This window comes from Ailuropoda melanoleuca, chromosome 13 (genome assembly GCF_002007445.2).
Source record: "Ailuropoda melanoleuca isolate Jingjing chromosome 13, ASM200744v2, whole genome shotgun sequence".
NCBI classification, from domain to species: Eukaryota; Metazoa; Chordata; class Mammalia; order Carnivora; family Ursidae; genus Ailuropoda; species Ailuropoda melanoleuca.
Window position 1 is genome coordinate 29,596,325 of NC_048230.1, and position 21,114 is coordinate 29,617,438.

At 34.9% G+C, this 21,114-nt stretch overlaps 1 protein-coding gene across 1 annotated transcript in view; it reads left to right on the top strand.

Annotated features, from left to right (window-relative positions):
• The window catches only part of EFCAB3 (EF-hand calcium binding domain 3), a 337,832-nt gene that overhangs the window by 137,612 nt on the left and 179,106 nt on the right, over positions 1 to 21,114 (top strand). Inside the window, exons 51-64 of the mRNA XM_034640938.1 lie at positions 682 to 735; positions 1,382 to 1,486; positions 2,036 to 2,089; positions 3,413 to 3,517; positions 7,663 to 7,767; positions 9,556 to 9,609; positions 10,298 to 10,402; positions 14,812 to 14,865; positions 16,353 to 16,445; positions 16,906 to 16,959; positions 17,746 to 17,850; positions 18,461 to 18,517; positions 19,141 to 19,245; positions 20,129 to 20,182. Coding sequence (XP_034496829.1) covers positions 682 to 735; positions 1,382 to 1,486; positions 2,036 to 2,089; positions 3,413 to 3,517; positions 7,663 to 7,767; positions 9,556 to 9,609; positions 10,298 to 10,402; positions 14,812 to 14,865; positions 16,353 to 16,445; positions 16,906 to 16,959; positions 17,746 to 17,850; positions 18,461 to 18,517; positions 19,141 to 19,245; positions 20,129 to 20,182 — 1,104 coding nt within the window. The remainder of the gene's footprint in view (positions 1 to 681; positions 736 to 1,381; positions 1,487 to 2,035; positions 2,090 to 3,412; positions 3,518 to 7,662; positions 7,768 to 9,555; positions 9,610 to 10,297; positions 10,403 to 14,811; positions 14,866 to 16,352; positions 16,446 to 16,905; positions 16,960 to 17,745; positions 17,851 to 18,460; positions 18,518 to 19,140; positions 19,246 to 20,128; positions 20,183 to 21,114) is intronic.

Here is a 21,114-nt window from a genome sequence, read left to right on the forward strand (position 1 = left end):
TGGCTATACCGTAATTGAGCAGGATCATAGAATATGGCCAACATCAGTAATGCTTTCTCCCATGTTTATAAAGTAAGGTGAATCAAAACAACTCAGAAGTATATATTGTCACTCTGTAGACTCCATCATCTTGGGCAGAGTTGGCAATGTTTCTGTAAAGGCCAGATAATAAATATTTTAGGCTTTGTGGACAATGTAATCTCTGTCATACTGCTCAATTCTGTTGTTGTAGTGCAAAAGCAGCCATAAACAGTGCATAAACAAATGAGCGTGTCTGTGTTCCCATAAAATTTTATTTGTGGACACGAAAATTGAAATTTGTATAATTTTTATGTGCCACAAATAATATCCTTTTGGGTTTTTCAACCATTTAAAAATGTAAAGATGATTCTTAGCTCATGGGCCATATAAAAATAGGTGGTGAAAAAATAAGAAGATGTATGCACCTTAAAAAGAAAAAGACGGTGGGCTGGATTGGGCCAGTGTTCCATAGTTTACTAATCTCTGATAGGGAACATGGCATGTGTTATATTGCAGAATTTCTGAAAACCAGGATTTATAAGTTGAAGATTGACATAGGGCACAATAAGAAAAAGTGGACTTTCACAATATAGGGGTTTCATACTTTGTTTCTCTGAGTCTGGGTCACTTTATTATTCTTATTTTTATCTTTACTTATAGGTAATGGGAAGGTTGATTTTGATAAGTTAATGGATGGAGTGAAAACTCTTACAGGTGAGAAGTTAATATTAATCTAGAGTATAAATTTTACTCAAAATTGTATTTCAGAGATTTTTTTTACTTCCTTGTTTATTCTACCATTTTATAAAATCTTTTATTTGATAGAATTTTTTAAATCTAATTTCTTAGAGTTAGGCTTCTGATCGTCTACACTTTATTAATAAAATTTTCAGTTCTGTGTCTTGGTAGCAAATTCTTCGTTTTTTGAATTTGACATTATCACTTTTCCTATGTTGGAGAAAAAATACTCTAGATCAAATCAATGAATAGTAAAGTAAAGTTCTAATTATATTATTTAAAGATGATCAGAAACATTGTCTAATCTGATGACAGAATTATTTGGATCAATCCTAATGAAATCCTAATTCACTAGAAAAATATGTAACCCTTTTTTTCTTGTGTTGATAGTCCACACTTCTTGTAATTGTGTTATTTTATCTCCACTAATATGATATGGCTCATTTGAGTAGTGTTAAGGGAAGGGATTTATTTACATGAATGCTACTGGTTATATAATTAGATACTGCCTTCAACAAGCAGTAAAGTTCATGTGGAACAGGCTCAGATGATTTTTTTTTTCACATTTTGAAATTAGGTCACCCTTTAAGTTCTTATTTGATTCCATCTTGTGTTTTTGAAGGAGGGGAGATTGATGTCAGTGATGTGGGAAATAGTCTAGGAAACATGGGACTAGAGCTCACAAAAAAGGAATGGTTGACGCTGCTGAAAAATCTACCAATAAATGGTAAGAATTTCAAATACCAATATAGAGTTTAAGGGAACTTATTGTTACATATTTGTGAAAAGTTTAAAAATCGTCTTTATTTGATCATGGAAGAAAGAATATGTATCTTGAAATATTCAGCATTACCTTGTTCTGCCTCAGAATGTGGAAGTTCCATCTCAGTTTAGAAATAACAAATGCAGCAGTCATGAATCCTGCCATTAGGGGAAAAGAGTTCATATTGTCACTTTTGAGTCCACTGAGAGGCAAACAAAATTAAACCACGAATATGAGAAACAGAAAGTGCACTAAAGATGAAGAAAGACCAGTCAAAGAGAGAAATGAGGAAGAATATGTTTCATTAGCCAAGAGTAGCTTCCTCTACTGCTCTTGAGTATGTGGAATGTCTGCACTGTGAATCTTCTTTTTTTCTTGGTCTCGTCGTTTTAGAGTAAATTGTATATTTCTAGTGTAAGTAATCAAATATATCTTTTTAAAATTCTAGCTCTTATATTTTATCTTAGTGAATTTCTATATAATTTGTGACCCTAATTGTGCAATTTCCTACAGCAGATGGAAAGATCTATCAAAATAGGCTAATGGATGCTGTTAAGTCTCTTCGAGGTGAGTAAGAATTGTGAGAAAATACAGGTAGATCTGGAATCTCTCAGGTTTTTTATTTCCACTCTTCCCTGTCATTAAATTTTGAATATCACTGGGCATCTATATTGATCTTATACTCCTTCATAAGACTGTTTATAATTTGCTATTGTATTTTTACTTTTGTGTGCTGGGAAGAAGAATCATACTCTTAGGGAGTATTTTTTTAACTTAAAGAAAAAATGAATGAAGCCTGTCTGTAATTTTTTTTGAAAAATTAAGGAATGATTCATTTATGCACATAATTTGGTCATTAGTAGAAATAATCTGAAGTTTCATCTAATGAAAATAAACTTCACTTATTGGTCAAGAAAATAAAAAGTTGTCTGTCATCTTTTTATATGTTTCTAATACTGAATTGACTATACAGTAGTCTCCCCTTATCCACAAGGGATGTGTTCTAAGACCTCCAGTGGATGCCTGAAACCATGGATAATTATGAACCCTATATATACTCTGGTTTTTTTTCCTATACGAACATTCCTATGATAAAATTTAGTTTACAAATTAGGCACAGTAAGAGATTAACAACAACTAATAATAAAATAGAACAGTTATAACAATATAGTATAATAAAAGTTATATGAATGTGGTCTTTCTCTCTCTAAAAATATCTTGTAGTACTATGTCATGCTTCTTGTGATGATGTGAGGTGGTACTACAATGATGAGACGAGGGGACGTGAATGACGTAGACATTGTGATGTAGCGTTAGACAACTATTGCCCTTCTGATGATAGGTCAGGGAGATGCCTGCTTCTGGACCATGGTTGACAGTGGGTAACTGACACTGTGGAAAGCTAAACTGAAGATAAGGGGGGATTATTGTAACCTTCAAATTAATTAATTTCCCCCTTTATTTTTTTTTAATATTTTATTTATTTGACAGAGATAGAGACAGCTAGTGAGAGAGGGAACACAAGCAGGGGGAGTGGGAGAGGAAGAAGCAGGCTTATAGCAGAGGAGCCTGATGTGGGGCTCGAACCCATAACACCGGGATCACGCCCTGAGCCGAAGGCAGACGCTTAACCGCTGTGCCACCCAGGCGCCCCTAATTTCCCCCTTTAAAACTTTATGCCATATAGCTTAGTCCTTGAAACCAGATTTATTTAAAGAAGTTTCAGTTATTATGTCTGTCATTGATTTTTGTTATCATTTTTATCAGATTTACTGAGCTTTGGGTCTTACTCCCTTATGCTAAACAGTTAATCATAATACATAAGAATTAGTGGTTTTGTCACTTTTTGGATTCCTTAAATTTTGTCTATATACATGTCTCTTTCCCAAGGAGGAATGGTTAATGTCAACAAGCTGGACACAGTTCTGGGAAATATGGGCATGAGCCTTACAGAAGAGGAACTTAGAGATCTGACACAGAATCTTCCAGAAAATGGTAAACATGTAAACCTTACTGTGCTCCAGAGGAGCACTGGAAAATGTGCATTTTTTTTTTACAAAAACCTCGGAGTATGATTATTTGGAATAAAAAAGCCCTTTAGAAAAACTTCGAGTGAAAAAATAGGCTTAAAGTAAGAATCCTTTCTCCCATCAGTCTCATCAACTTCATTACAGCTTTTTGTATTGTGGAGCTAGGCTCAGGGAAATTCCCAGGACTACTGGCAGGGCAGAGAAAAAGAATAAATCAGAAAAGAGGAAAAAATTAAAGAAGTAAAGTAAGAGAGGGTGAGGAGGGATGGAAGTAGAATATAATGAGGAATGGAAGGAAGAAATTATAATAGTTGAAAATTATTAAAGTGCCACCAGTTTTCTTAAGTAAATAGTGATGGTCATATTTTCCTTAGCTATTCAAAATAGAAAGTTAAAAGGAATAAGGAGTAATGAATATGACTGCCCCCCAACTATAGATGGCAGCAACGCAGAGGAAGACCACTGTGGTGAAAGAAACACTGTGGTGTTTCTCCCAGTCTTGACACTATGGAGTCCCGCATCTCTGGGCAAGCCTCCATGAGTCCATGCTAATGTTCAGGAACTTGAAATCCCAGTTGAAAGATGGAAACAGTGAGACTTTTCCTAACCTCCCTGTTCGTGTTTCGGAATCGATGAACGAGGTGTATGTAATTTTTGTTGGCATGTTTTCTTTGTAACCTGGTAGGTTTGTTTGATCCCAAGAAACAGACCTGTAACAGAGATTTATATGCAAGAGGCTTCTTGGGAAATACTCTCAGGACAATGCCTGTAAGGGAATGAAGGAAGGAGGATTGGGCAGAGGAAGTTCCACCGCAGTATAGTTGCTACAGAAGCCTCTTCTGCTCCCACAGGGGTTGAGCCTTTGTGCCCACACTAGCCAGGCATTGGATTTAGGCTGCTCCCTGAGAGGGGACATAATTGTAGGTGAGGCATGTCCTTTGATGCTGATGGTGAGCCTCAAATGGTGAATGATCATTCAGAGTCAGACCAGTGCAGTGGTTAAAAGCACAGACGCTGGAGCCAGGCTGACTAGGTTTGAATTCTGACCCTTCTGCTTAAAATTTGTGTCACCTTAATGTTTCTATGCCTTAGTTTCTTCATCTATGAAAGGGGTACATTAATACCACCTACTTAATAAGAGTTTTTTTAAGGATTAAATGAGACCCATGCCTGGCACATAACAGTGTTCAATGAAGTTGTTTATTATTATCATCATTTTGTTATTATTATAATCATTACTATTATTATTAAGTCCTTCTAAAAGTTTACGGGATTATATTTGCAGACATTTTCAAAATGTTTACTTGACATCATTTAGAAAAACTTTGAGAAGGACCGAATACTAGAGTAAAAACAAACCTTTTCTCTTGACATTTACATCAATCTATGTTAGTGGTTTCTTGTACTGTGAAGTCTTCACATTGAGGAGAATGTCACCATAATTGGTGAGGGGCCAGGAGGGAGGCAAGGATAAAGAAAAAATGTGAAAAGAGAGTACAGAGGGCAGGACCTGTGACTGTGGAATGTAGGAGAATTTAAAAGGGTCAAATGGAAATAAATAAGGGAGAAACACTAAAAACCCTAATGGGCATAATAATGATTAAACTTTCACCCAAAATTGCTACAGATTTGGAGAGACCATGTTGCCTCAGCTATTCACAATACAGAGAAAGAGATTGTGTGTCACCTTTTTTGTTCCGTCATAGACCCTTGTCACAGAGCAAAGTTATCCACAACTTGGGCCAGCATGTTTGACATGCTCTCTCTACTTAGAAGGCTTTAAGGATTCCCATATGAGGTAGCCAGACTCCATCATCCAAGAGCTGATACTAGGCTTCAGTCCCCTCTTAATTAGCCAGAAACAGCTCTGGTTTTTAAGAAATGTTAAATAAGGTTGAAGTGTGACTGTTCACAAAGCAGTTCCCTTTTGGAAGGACAAGAATTGGAATATGTTAACCTTAGAACATTCAAGGAAGGCCAAGAAATATCTCCCCTGGAACATTTCCTACCTAGCTACTCCCGTTGGGCAAATCCATTTTTTCTCACCTTATTCCCAGTGCTGTTCAGTGGCATCTTTTGCCATTTCTTACTTTCCATTTGTCAGAGATAAGCTCTTTATAGAAAACATTTTGTTAAATTACTTTTATTTTCCATTATTTTTGACCCACTAGTGCAGCATGTGTGTTTTATTTGTTGCTTGAACTTGCACGTACAGAGAAACATGATTCTAGATGTGAGCCAATCAACTTTTGCCTTGAAAACCTTCATTTAGCTCAACATGCCTATCTGAGATCATAATGGGTTTTTATATTGCCCTTATTAGTTATGGTTTCTCTATAATGTAGTTTACATTTCAAATTTTGTCTTCTGTTAGTCAAACAACAGGTAAATATTCAGAAAATAAAAGTACAAAAATGTTTTTGCTGCTTTTCTCTTTCTAGAAACACAATACATTGAGATTCTGATTTAGTGAGCTAATTCTGTGTAATGTTTCCATTTTATTGTCCCTTTAAAAACTGATACAGTGGCATCTGGGTGGCTCAGTCAGTTAAGCATCTGACTCTTGGTTTCGGCTCAGGTTATGATCTCAGTCATGAGATCAAGCCTCACATCAGGCTCTGCACTCAGTGGGAAGTCTGCTTAAGATTCTCTCTCTCCCATTCCCTTTGCCCCTCCCCACCCATGTGCTCACTCGCTCTTTCTCTCTCTCAAATAAATAAATAAATAAATCTTAAAAAAAAATAAAAACTGATATAACAAACCATTGATTATCTCTTATATATCTGAAGGCTACCCTTAGCATCTAGTATGTCTTAAATCATTTCTGACTTGCACATATAATTTAAAGGGTTGATGAAGTCTTTTCAGTTTAATTGTAATAATGAATAAGTAGTGTAATAATGAAAAATTCATGATTTTACATGAATGGAAATTTTCCAAACTTAAAACATTGAAATATTGTAGGGGGCGCCTGGGTGGCACAGCGGTTAGGCGTCTGCCTTCGGCTCAGGGCGTGATCCCGGCGTTACGGGATCGAGCCACGTCGGGCTCCTCTGCTGGGAGCCTGCTTCTTCCTCTCCCCACTCCCCCTGCTTGTGTTCCCTCTCTCACTGACTGTCTCTATCTCTGTCAAATAAATAAATAAAATCTTAAAAAAAAAAATTGAAATATTGTAGATATTAACTTTTTTATTTTTTCCCCCAATAGCCTAGGTAAATAATAATTTTCTCCAATCAAAATGCTAAAAAGCAGCTAAGATCGAAGGGCTTTCCTATATATAGTATTCTTTTATGAATCAAAGTTTTAATATCTTAAAGCAAAAAAAGTTAATGTCATATTAACTGTGTTTGTGAAGTGTAAAATCTTTTTCTTCTTCACCATAATGAAGGGGGAAAATAGAATAAGATTCTAGAGCAGGTGATAATTACTAAATTCCCCTTTTGGCTCATTTTCTCATCTCTGGTATTACATATGAGTATAATTTGTATGTTGTCTTTCAGTTGATGGGAAAGTTGATATGAAACAGGTAATGGATGCAGTGAAATCTTTCACAGGTTAGTGATACATTAGTAATAAACTAGGGACCCCAAGCCTTTACATTAAATTCTGTTTTTCTGTGGTCTTTTCCCAATATCCTGCCACTAGACCCAATAGAAAGTTTTGTCTTAGATTAATAAATATAAGTTTGGCAAAAGGAAGTAAAAATAAAGCAATACAAAAAAATACCTATAGGACTAAATCTTAGTAAGATCCTGCATTCTGTAGAGCTTTACTTCCTAAAAAAAGGTTTCCCTACATGAAAGTCTAGGCAGGCACAGTAAATGGCACTGTGAATTTTTGAAGGATTGAGTTAACATTGTCAGTAATTATGTTATTAATAAAATCACATAACACTTTCTTACATTAGCCACCTATGTGGATTTAATTTGAGCAGTAATAGAAATGAATTTATTTTTCCCAAAATTTAAAAAGATCCCTTACCTATTAGTATTGAAAGATCAACTAAGGTTTCAAGACTATGTAATGAATGAGGACTGCATTGTGCTTTTGCTATTCAACCTAAATTTGAAATCATCAATAATATGTATACCTATTTCTAACTTTTTGAAGGTGAAAAGGTTGATATCGATAACTTGGAAAATGTACTGAGAAATATGGGGATTGAACTCGCTGATCCAGAATATACAAAGCTCGTGAAAGCACTGCCCATTGGTGGTAAGCCTAAAAAATGCAGCCGGAACCTTTTTAACAACTAGCTTTGTACAAGCCTGAGAGGGAAGTCCTAAAGCTTTAGAATGTAATGCCTAAAAACTATTGGAAAACAGAAACTTCGGGTCATTTTTAAAAGCCTGTCACCCAGATTGGAGGATGTTTTACAAAGTTAATGTTTTGTACCCTCCAAAAATGTGAAAATGATAAAATACAAAGACTGAAGAATTGTCCCACATTATAGAACAAAGAGGGGGCGCCTGGGTGGCTCAGATGGTTAAGTGTCTGCCTTCAGCTCAGGTCATGATCCTGGGGTCCTGAGATCAAGCGCCACATCAGGCTCCCTTCTCAGTGGGGAGTCTGTTTCTCCCTCTCCCTCTGCTCTCCCCCACCCCCGCTTGTGCTCTCTCTCAAATAAATAAATAAAGTCTTAAAAAAAAGAAGAAGAAGAAAGAGCCATGACAACTTAATACTTGTAATAGAAGACATCAGTGGAGCAATTGGTGAAATTTGAGTAAATTCTGTACATTAGTTCGGTGTACTGCACCAATTATAATCTTTTAATTTGGGTAATTGTACTGTGGTTGTGTGAGAGAAGTATATGTGTGTGTGTATGTGTGTGTGAGTGTGTGTGTGTATTTTTAATTTAAATTCTAATTAATCAACATCTACTGTATTATTTCAGAGGTAGAATTTAATGAGTCATCAGTTGCCTACTTTTTTTAAAGAAAATATACACTAAAGTAGTCAGGGGTTAAGGGCATTGTGTCTGCAACTCACAAATATGCAGAAAAAAAATCAACATTCACATACACAAAGCATGACAAAACAAGTACGGTTAAATGTTAACATTTGAAAAATCTGGGTGGAGAGTATGAGAATTTTTTGTACTATTTTTGCCACTTTCTGTAAGTATCAAACCATATTAAAATAAAAAGCTAAAACTAAAAATTAATAAAGCTCTGTCAATGTCATGTAGATTTTGGTTTGAGACTCTGAACTCTCCAGTGAAAACCTGCCGCGATAAGGTAAGCAATGACCCAAATGTTGCTTTAAAAGAATTTTAATATTTTTTGATGGTTGGGCTTTTTGGTCCGTATTACTTTAACTTTTTATTTTTATTTTGACATAATTTCAAACTTACAGAAAAGTCTTAAGAATAGTACAAAGAACTCCCTTTACCCAGATTCACCAATTTGTTCAGTTTACCCATTTGTTTTATCATTTATTCACACCCTCTCTCTCTCTCCCCAATACACACACACGTGCACACACACTTTTTTTTCCTGAATCAATTGCAGAAATATTTACCATCAAACATCCAGAAATAATAAATTCACAAGATTTAAAACTTCTGCATGAGAAAAAAAGAGCGAATCACAATTTAGAAAAAAGCATTTGCATCAGGTATGACAAAGATTTAAGGAGCTTCTGAAAGACCTTTTTGTTAAGTAAAAAGACAACCCAATGTAAGAATGGACACTGGACAAAGGACATCAACATGTGTGTGTAAATGGAAGTGAAATTCCTGAAACACTTTTTTTTTTTTACAACCTGATCATGTGTATTTCGGCACAATAGAATTCTGCTAAAAACAGCCTTGTGAGACAAAGTGTACATTTGTAAATTTAAAGATTTCAGCATTCCTTAACTTTAGTGCTACTTCAAGGTAAAACAGAACAAAATGTTCTAGGACAAATTATTATTCTTTTTTTAATCTAAGAAATTCTATTCTTATGAATTCCCTTATGCATTTCCCTGTATCATAAACCAAATCCCTTTTTTTAAAAACAGATGATGGAAAGGTGTATCAAAATAGGATATTAGAGTCTATGAAGTCTTTAAAAAGTGAGTAAGAATTCTAATATATTGTTCTTTTTGTCCGAAATCTTCAGGCTTTGCTTTAGAGTCCTGTCTCCCTCTTTGTATTTTTATTCCTTATTTTTGCTTCTTTCAGTATATTTTCACTTGACAGAGAAATGGCGTATGTACTTTTATCTTCATAGGAAATAACATACTTGGAATTTTCCTAATTTCGTTCCCAAATAAATAACTGGTATCTGGATGTGCGCAACAAAATCTAAGTAGAGGATTAGGTTCACTTTACCACATTTAGGAAAGTTGTCCAGCAACAGGCACAGCCAATCTTGGAGTCTGAGCAACGAAAGAAATACTTCTTACTGTGTGTTAGGACTATTAGAAGTAACCGATGAGTAGGTGCCAGTTGCCATTAAGCCTGATAACCTTCTTAAGAACTCCTTTTCTATGTAGACTTGCCGCCAATATAGGTTTTAAGGAAATGTATTCCATTTTCATTGTTCCTACTGACTTTCTCTGTCCTCTTGGAAAGTCAAATGGAAGTTATAGTCTTATCAGGAATGGCAATAACAATACAAAGATGCAAATCATATTTTTTGATGCCCTTTTTACTATAAATAGCTATACATACTCATTAAAAACATTCAAAGGCATGAATGTATTTTTCACACTTTAAATCATTTAGTGACTCTCCTGTTCCTTTTCTGCCTTTCTTAAGGAGGAAAAGTTGATATCAACAGCCTGATACCTCTTCTGGAAAAAATGGGTATCAAGATCACTGAAAATGAACTTGCACAGCTGAGAGAAAATCTACCTGTTGATGGTATGGATAACAGATACTATTGTCAGTCCCTAAAAGGAATTTTTTCTGTCCTGTAGATGAGAATTTCTAACACTAGATTTAGTTAGTGGTATAATAAATGTTCAAAATCTTGGGGAACCCTAAAATGAGGCGCAAGGTACAAATGCTTACGGAGGTTACTGCCACACAACATTGTTTTAAAGGTTCTAGCTACTTCAGTGAGAAAGTAAGATTAAATAATATTGGGAAAGACACAATATTACCTTCAGTTTCAGATGATATGATTGTGTATCTAGGAAACCCAAGAAACACACAACCTAAAGGAAATCTATTAGAACTATTGAGTCTTTAGTAAGCCATTTTGGTTCAGGTGGCTCAACATAAGATAAATGTGCAAAACTTAATTGCTTTCCCTAAGCTCGCAATAACCAGGTAGAAATAAAAATGGGAAGAATATCAAACCATAAAACATCTAGGAATGAATTTTGTAAGAAATAGGCTAACAACATTAAAAGAAAGGAAGTATGATTCATATGAAGAAAACTATAAAATCTTAAATGGAACATAAAAAATTAATGTTCTTGAAAATTAACATACAGGAGCAGTTAAATCAGATTTACATGAATCAGAGATTTTATTAAGTATCAAGCTTTACTAAGTAATGTCAGTGATAAAAACAATCAAAAAAGCAAATACAGGTCTGAGATGTCAAGGGCAGCTCCATAGTTTTCTTTCTTCCCATGTTGGACATGCCATTCTGACCCAGAATAGATGAAGTCTCTGTGTGAAGACCACAGGGTCACCTTACACAAAAGAAGCATCTAAATTATGAAACGTCTCCAGAGAGTTGTATAGCCTGTGTTACATTTCCAGTGAGCCATGCCTCATAACTCATGGGTTCTATTTACTGTAGGTAATTCTTAGCCAGAGACATACTGTTAAGGGCATTTCATACATAAAGTCTCTTCCCATAGCAAATATCATTAGTCTGTTTATCTGGAGGACCATTTGACAAGGATATTAAACTGGGTTATTTGCCTTCTTTTCTTTCCCCCAAGGGCATCTCCTCAGTAAGGGAAGTTAATGAATTATAGACCATCTGCTTTAACACTTTCCTCTCAGAAATATTTAATATAAAATATTTAATTTAATATAAAATTTTCAGAATCCCAGTGGGGTGTTATTATAAGAGCTTATAAATGATTTAAAGAAAAAATGAAAGAAGAAATGCCCAACTATAGCCAAGAAAATTATGAAAAAGGAAAACTAGAATGGAGATTTGCCTTACCATGTATTAGCACTTACTATAAAACACCTTAATCAATATAAAATTTCATTGGCAAGTAATAAATAAGTAGACTCAACAAAATAGAGAGTTAAAAAATAGATCCCAGTATAATAGCTGTCTTGATATATTTTAAAGAATGATTTTAAAATAGTATTGGCTATCTGTCTAAAAGAAAAAAATTAGAAATCACCTTACCTTACAATATAAACAAAAATACTTTCTATGTGAATTGAAGCTCTAAATATAAAACGTAAATAAATAAAAATATTAGGAAAAATTGGGGGAATATTTTATAACATTGGGTTGAGGGAGACTCTCTAAAATAACACAGTTACCCAGAAGCAGGAAAAGAAAAAAAAATCCATGAGTTTATGTTGTTTTAGATTAAACATATAAAGGAGATCATACAGTGTTTGCTTTTCTCTGTCTGATTTATTTCACTTAGCCCTCAAGGTCTATCCATATTATTGCAAACGGTAGATTTTCTTCTTATTTATACCTGAATAATATTCCATTGTATATATACACAGCATTTTCTTTATCCATTCATCCATTGTTATATGCTTAGGTTGTTTCCATTTTGCTTTGCTATTGTAAATTATGCTACAATGGATGTGGGGATGCAGCTGTCTCTTCAAGATAGTGATTTTGTTTACTTTGGATTTATACACAGAACTATACTTGCCAGATCATATGGTAGTTCTATTTTAATTTTTTGAGGAACCTTCATACTCTTCACATTGGCTGCACCAATTTTCACTTTCACCCAGAGCGTACAAGGATTCCCTTTTCCCCCACATCCTTGCCAGTACTTGTTATCTCTTGTCTTTTTGATACTAGCCATTCTAACAGGTGTGAGGTTATATCCCATTGTGGTTTTGATTCGCATCTCCCTGATGATTAGTGAGGATGAGCCACCCTCTTGTGGACTTGTTGGCTATTTGAATATCTTTTTTGGAAAAATGTCTTTTCAGATGCTTCACCCATTTTTAAGTTGTATTATTTTATTTTTTTGCTATTGAGGTATATCAGTTCCCTATATAGTTTGTATATTAACCTCTTGACAGATACATGGTTTGTAAATATTTTCTTCCATTCTATAAATTGCCTTTTTACTTTGTTGATTGTTTCTTTTGCTATATGGAGAAGATTTTCAGTCTGATGTAGTCCCTCTTGTTTATTTTTTATGTTGTTGCTTGTACTTTAGGTGTCACATCCAAAAAATCATTGCCAAGACTAACATCAAAGAGCTTTTTCTCTGTTTCCCTTGGGAGTTTTATGGTTTCAGGTCTTACATTTAAGTCTTTGATTCATTCTGAGTTAATTTTTGTAAATGATCTAAGACAAAAGTCTAATCTCATTCTTTGGCATGTGAATATCCAGTTTTCCCAGACCCATTTAATGAAGACACTTTCTTTTCTCCATTGAGTATTCTTGGCTCCCTTGTCAAATATTAGTTGGCCATGCATGTATGAGTTTATATTTAGGCCCTTAATTTTCTTTCATTGGTCTAAGTGCGTGTGTTTTATGCCAATACCATACTGTTTTTATTACTATAGATTTGTAATATAGTTTGAAATAAAAAAGTGTGATCCTCCAGCTTTGTTCTCCTTCTGAGGATTAGTTTGGCTTTTGTGGTTCCAAATGAATTTTAGGATTATGTTTTATGTATCTGTAAAAAATGCCATTGTAATCCCAATGAGAATTGCGAATTTATGGGAGGTTTTGGCTTAGTATGGACATTTAAGCATTATTAATTCTTCCAATCTATGAATGCAGGATACCTTTCCGTTTATTGGGTGTCTCTTCCAAATTTATTCCTAAGCACTTTATTGTTTGTGGTGCTATTGTAAATGAGATTGTTTTCTTTATTTCTTTTTCTGGTAATTCATTATTAGTGTATAGAAACACCACTGACTTTTGTATGTTGATTTTATATCCTGCATCTTTACTTGAATTCATTGATTAAATCTAACAGGTTTTGGGGGGGGTTGGTTGAGACTTTCGGATTTTCTGTATATAATATCATCTGCAAACAGAGACAATTTTACTCTTCCTTCCTGGTTCTGATGCCTTTCATTTCCTTTTCTTGCCTAATTGTTCTGGCTAAGACTTACAGTACTATGCTGAATAGAAGTGGTGAGCATGAACACCCTTGTCTTATTTCTGATTTAGAGAAAAGGCTTTCAACCGTTCACTATTGAGTATGATGTTAGATGTGGGTTTGTCTGCAGATGGGCAGAGCCAATGGCTGGGCTGTTCACTCAGCACTGCTGCAAGAGGGACTGCAGGGTGACCTACACAGTCTCTGGATCTTCAGGGGGACTGAAGTTGGGAACAACCTATGTCACCATCTTGATGACATGACTCGATATCAATACAAATGTAATTTTGTAATAATAAAAGTAATTATAATTTGAAGAAGGTTAAAATAAAATGCAAATTGGTCCATATCATTCCTGAACTTATAACCGCTCAATGATTCTAGTAGGTAAAGGCTAAGCTTCTTAAAATCGCTTACGAATCCCTCAATAAACTGAGCCCAATCTGCCTCTCTTATATGAACTTTCCTCTTCGAAAACCATACTTTATTTTTCATGCTGAACTGACTATAGGTCTCCATACATTGCTTATGTATACATTGTATATATTGTGCCTAGGTTTTGTGGTGAGTTTTTTTTTGTTTTGTTTTTACATTTCTCAGACTCTCTTCCATGTAGAATTCTCTTTCTATGCATTCCCCTTTCCTTTAGTTAAAGTCTTGATATTTTAACTTGCTCATACACTACATACTCCAGGATGCAATCATTTTAACACCCTAGTTTGCAATAGTGTTTCCTATGTGAGCTGTGACACTCATGGTTCACGGCAACACCTGAAAGGTTACCAGGTAGCTGACCAATACCATTGATCCAGAAACACAAGGAAAGGTTTTTCTTTGTGCAAACTCCAAAATTCAAGACATCTTTTTGCCAATATGTAGATCAGCTTAAATCCCTGAAATTCAGAGATTTAATGAAAGTATGGGCAAAATTATGATATTAATGGAACTTATCTGGAATTTTCCATCAATCTGCATCCTTTATATATGCTTTTGGAGCTCATAACATTGATTACATATCTCAATTGTCCCTTTTCATAGCTGTTGGAAAAGCTGATCTGAGTCAAGTGATGGATAGAGTGAAAGCTGTTACAGGTGAGTGAGAAGTTAATATAAACATAGGATCTAATTTTTATAGTAACTATTTTCTTCATGCCTTAATTGATATGCTAATTCTATCATTTTTACCTCCTATTTGTTTAATATTTTCTTATCCAGTAGTCCAAAAGTTGGAGTATTTTCTGATATGTTTTCCACTAATACACTTCATTTTCCTTATTTTAAGACAGCCAAAGTCTACAATGATAGGTGAAATGATTTTTGGAAAAGACCCTGGTAGTCACTTAAAGAAGAGATGATATGTTCTTTATGTCAGTAGAATTATTAAGATACATTGTTTGCAGTTTGCTAATTAACAAAAGAGATATAATACCCATTTCTTTTTTTAATAATTTTTATTTTGTTATATTAGTCACCATACAGTACATCCCCAGTTTTTGATGCAATGTTCCATGATTCATTATTTGCATATAACACCCAGTGCACCATGCAATATGTGCCCTCCTTAATACCCATCACCGGCCCATCCCATTCCCCCACCCCCCTCCCCTCTGAAGCCCTCAGTTTGTTTCCCAGCGTCCACAGTCTCTTGTGGTTCATTCCCCCTTCTGTTTACCCCCACCTTCATTCTTCCCTTCCTTCTCCTACCGATTTCTTATCATTGTCATTTTGAGTATGTTAGTCCAAGTCTTTCAAGAAGCAGGATTAAATGTGAAAGACATTATTAAGAGAAATGCCTGCCTAAGAGAGAATAAGGAGGGAAGGTGAAAACGCTGGGAGGCTGTCAGACTATGATGCAAATCTGAAGTGAAGGAAAGAGGAAGAAAATGTTGGGTGGAAGCATCCTAGATTGCCACGCAGTGATGAAGGTCTGGCAATACTGCTTTCAGGAATCCTCTGGTCAGGGGCACCTGGGTGGCTCAGTCAGTTAAGCATCTGCCTTTGGCTAAGTCACAATCTTGGGGTCCTGGGATCCAGCCCTGCATCAGGCTCCCTGCTCAGTGGGGTGTCTGTTTCTCCCTCTCCCTCTGCTTCTCCATCCCACTCGTGCTCTCTCTTTCTCTCCCTCAAATAAATAAATAAGATCTGTAAAAAAAAAAAAAAAAAAAATCCTCTGGTTAAAGTCATCATCCCATATCACCCAGGAACAGGGCTCCCTTAGGAGCTACACCCAGCCCTTTGACCAGTGCCAATGGTAGGTATAGACTTTGTGCAAAAAACACAGATTAATTTCAAAGCAGAAGATGGGGTGCTTGGTTAATTATGTTCTCCATAGTTGGAAATCCTGCAGGTGCATTATCATGGTTACCAGTGAGATATCGCCCTCTCTTATTTCCCTTTAGAAAACCAATTATGTTTCTGTGAATGACATTACCTCTGTGTATTTGGTCAGAGCTCAGCGATCCTCACTTTCCCCGGCTCATACTCATTTTGTATGGTCATCATAATTTAGTTTTATTATTTGCAATCATTTGATTGTACTTTAATTCCATGGATGTCATTATTTTAATCTTTTTATTAAGGAGAAAAGGCTGATCTCAACTGTTCCGAAAACATGGGGATAGAACTTGAATATAAAGAATGCTTGGACCTGATGAAATGTCTTCCTTCTAAGGGTAAGCGTTTTAAATACTGATGTAACCAAAAAAAGGCTTTAGATTTCTGTGTCTGTGAGAACCTCTAAAATTATCTCCATTTCCTCAGTTCCAGGAAATAGAAAGTCCATCTCAAAAAAATTTTTTTTGGAATGACCATTTATACCTGAAATGAATCCCTATCTACACAGTTTTAGATTGGGAAACAACATTTCCATTATGATGAGTGTTATTATCAAGAATGAAAACAAAAGGGTTAATCTGGGATTTGTGGAGGAAATGGATTGTTTAGAAGTGAAGAAAGCAGGATTGGGTAGAAAAAAAGAGGTGTGTGTGTTGTTGAATGCTTGATGTGCTAATTTTCTCTCAAATTTTATTATGAGAAAGTTCTAGTGAAAACTCTTGAAAAGCCATTTATCCTAAGAGTATCCTAGTGATTTTCCACATTTCTCTGTGACTTAAATTCTGCCTTTTCTTGTAGATGATGACAAGATCTTTCAAAACAGGTTGCTAGAAGTTGTGAAGTCTCTAAAAGGTATGTAAGCATCATAATGGAAGTGCAGACAAATATGGCATCTTTGCATTTATACTCTTTCCAAGATATTAGTGGATGCTGCTGTTTCTCATATACACTGATTGTAAATTTATGCTTCCACTGAAGATCAAGTTTCACTTTGGGAGCCAGTCTTTTACTTTATATCCAGGAAGAAAAGTCTTGCACTTTCTCAAGATTTTTCCAAACTTTTCAAGAAAACAAATATCAGATTTCAAGTCTGCATAGCAACATGTAACAGAAAAAATTGACACTGACTCAGGGAATTTAATCAGCTGCCGATAAATATTAAACTGGGAGTTGGGTCATCGAATTAAATATTGTTACTACTTTACTTCTGAACAAATAACAAAATATTGTTTGGAAGTAAAACATGTTCCTCCAGAACTAGAATTCACTTAGCATTTATTCAGTGCTGTTTAAAACTTTGTGTTTTATAGTCTGGTCCCCAAGACAAGCCTCAAGAGAAGTGACCTTAATTCTAATGTCATAGTTGACTTTCTCTATAGACATAAGATTCTTAGTGTCTTGTTCTAAAATTGATGTTTTTTTTTTATACTTCACAACAAGCATTATTAACCATACTACTGGGGGAGGGTCTGTGAATAGGCTTTAGAGAATACATGACCCCCCTGAAATTGTACACAATCTTTGTGAACACGGACATATAGTTCATGAAATTCACAACAGGGTATGTGTCTCTAAAAGATTTAAGAACCTCCTTTTCGGAGTTACATAATTTTCTTCACAGACTGTCTCTTTCCTTAGATGGGAAAGTCAATGTCAATGACTTGAATGCTCTACTGCATAATATGGGAATCAAGATCTCAGATAAGGAACTTAAGGCTCTGACTAAAAATCTCCTTGCTGATGGTGAGCAAGTTTTCAGATACCATAGTTACATGCTGGGAGAGATTATAAGAACCATAGCTAGTGGTCCGAGGGAAAGGGGCCTTAGGAATAATAATCTACCCTGATAATAATCAAGAAGCTATAAATATGGGGAAAACATGTAACCAGCATATAAGCAGGCAGTTACTAAAATCAACATGAAAACATTGCACTTTGTATGTATGTCTTTTATGCTCTTTACCCATATTATGTTCACTAGAAAACAGTCTTCCACATTTTGAATAGAAAAATGCAGGCAACTTAGATGATGGTACTTTTGAACTTCTTCCCATTTTTTACTAACACAGATGGGTTTGAAATATTATAGAAAAATATGTAAAACTTCCATTATTGAAATGGTATATTTTTATACTTAAGCTTTTCTTTCTAATATTAAGGAAGACAATAAAAATTGAATAAATCAATAGCCTAGAAAAATATTATTCAGTAAATATTTCTTGAGTAAGCATATATAAGGCACTTAAGATAGTGCCTGGCACAAAGTAAATGAGGATTTATTATCTTTACTGCCATGTTGTCTTTCACAGTATTTTGCATCTTTTTTACCTTAATGTGACTTTTTCTCCTACAGTTGATAGAAGGATTTCACTAAAAAAACCAATGAATGAAGTGAAAGCTAATTTTACAGGTAAATGAGAAGTAAGGTAAATCTAGGGGTTTAGTCCTTTATATTAGTTTTTCTCAGTGGCATTTCTAGTATCTTACTAAATTCTGATGTTTCATTATTAAGTACATGCTTCTAAAGCCCCTTGGATTGGCATTAGGAAGGCTTCTCAATAGAATACAAGACTATATATCAATTTTAAATCCTAAATTTTCTGTTGCTTATGCAAGTGATATGCTTCATGTCACAAATGTTTAAATGAACATCGTCTAGAAATGTACATGGGAAGGCTTAGAATTGATCGAGATAATGTATTCACTGAAATCGTCAATAATTATCACCAAAACAATCAAATGTTTTTGAAGAATAATTTAGATATGAATCTGCATTATCTTAATTCACTCATCGGATTTTATTCTGGAAGTTGTCTTTTCCAACTTTAGAAAAAACTTTCTTTAATTTATATTACATATCGTATTTTATAAATACCAAAAGTCATGTTCAGTGGTTCTACACTTGAGAATATCTTTGCCTAACTCTTCATCTGGAAATTGGGATATCATTAAGCTGCAGAGGGCATATTTTATAACTTGAGATAATATGAGAGTACCTAAAGCTTGTACATGTATGATCCCCTCTCTTGAAAGGTGAGAAGATTGATTCTAGTGACCTGAAAAATTTCCTGGGAAGCCTGGGGATTGAGCTCACAGATAAGGAAAAAGAGAAGCTGTTGAAAACACTGCCAGCGGATGGTGAGCTATCACAGAGGTGCCATGGTCTTTTGTGGGTCTTTAAGTCTGTGTAAATATCTCTAATTTCATTTCTGTTTATTTTCCTCCAAAAGTGCAAGAGAAAAAATATTAAATTGAGTTCCAAGTTACATATAAACCTGTCTTAGAATTTATAATAGAAGTTAAGTAACCCTTCAGACAAGAGTTCACATTAACAACTAAATATATTGTTACCTGTCAAGCCCCTGATTTGTTTATATCATGAGAAGAGGGAAAAAAGAGAAAGACTGGAGATCCATGAAGAAAAAAACAAAGATAGGAAGCAGAAATAAAAAGAAAGGGGAGTTCTATATCATTTTACTCATGTGTGGAATTTAAGAAATAAAACAGATGAACATAGGGGAAGGGAAGGAAAAATAAAATAAGATAAAAAAACAGAGAAGAAGGCAAACCATAAGACACTCTTAACTATAAGAAACAAACTGAAGGTTGGTGGAGGGGAGGTGCGTGGGGGGATTGGGTCACTAGGTAGTGGGCATTAAGGAGGGTGATTGATGGAATGAGCTCGTTATATGCAACCGATGAATCACTAAATTCTACCCCTGGAACTAATACATTAATACACTGTATGTTAACTAAATTGAATTTAAATTTTAAAAAATTGAAAGAAAAGAAAGGGAAGCTATATTCATGTTTGAGCAAGTAGACTCCCTCAGGTCCTGGAATAGGAAGGTTTGTCAACATGAGAGAAGTTTCTCTTTCCAAACTTTGCTATGTAAGATGAAATAAACTATAAATTAGAGACAACTCTTCTTAAAATGTTATTTCTGAAATTACTTAATTCATGCCATTTTTGTGATTCCATGTTAGTTTCACCGTTACATGAATTATGGTTTTCTTACAGCTGCTGGAAAGGTGTATCAAAATGGGTTGCTCAAGAGTATGAAGTCTCTCAATGGTAAGTAAGAAACTCAATTAAAGGTCGTATTGTCTGACATTCCCCAACTTGACACCATTCAATTTTGAATCCTTGCTCCTCACTTTGGTATCATTCCTTATTTATGATTCTTTCAGTCTATCCATGTTTTAACTGATAAGGGCATATATTTTATCTTGTAGGAAATTCCATATGCTCTTGCATTGTTTCCAACTCTGAACACCCCTCCCCCCCAAAAAAAGTCAAACCTAGGAAGTCACAGCATAAGTGAAGGGTTAGCCTTATTCGAAGGATTTGGCCAGCTCAATGGGTAGCTAATATAGAAACTCAGGCAAAAAAAAATTAAAAAACTATATATGTGTGTGTGTGTGTGTGTGTGTGTGTGTGTGTGTGTGTGTGTATAGCCCCTATTTATTGCATACAAGTATTAGATTGGTTGTCTACAGTTTCACTTGCTTAACTTGTTTTGTTATATAGGCTTGTTACTAAGACAAGCTCTAATTTTAACTATTTTCTTGACTTTGAATACTTGGACAAGTCTGTGTGGGATTTTAGCTTTGTTGGAAGGTAATTATACAGAGACACAAAATACATTTTTCTTTTTTGTTCTATTTTATTTTAATAGAATTTATGATTATTATTTCCATTAGAGCTTGGTTAGGGAAGCAAAATCACTATGAGTGACATGGAATAAGAGATTTATTATAAGGATTAGATTTTGTGCAATTGTGAGAGCTGGTGAGGAAGTCTGTGAAAGCTGTCACCCCTGCTTTTGGTGGTGGGCCTAAGGTCCTGAAATCACTGTAGTCAGCAAGGCCAGCACCCAGGAGGAAAAACTGATATGAAAGAGTTGGGGAGAACAAGAAAAAACTAGAACCCATGAGGACAAACTGAAATCCATGTCTATCTTATTTTCCCCACCCTTAAGAGTATTAGTGACCTGAGAAAGAAAC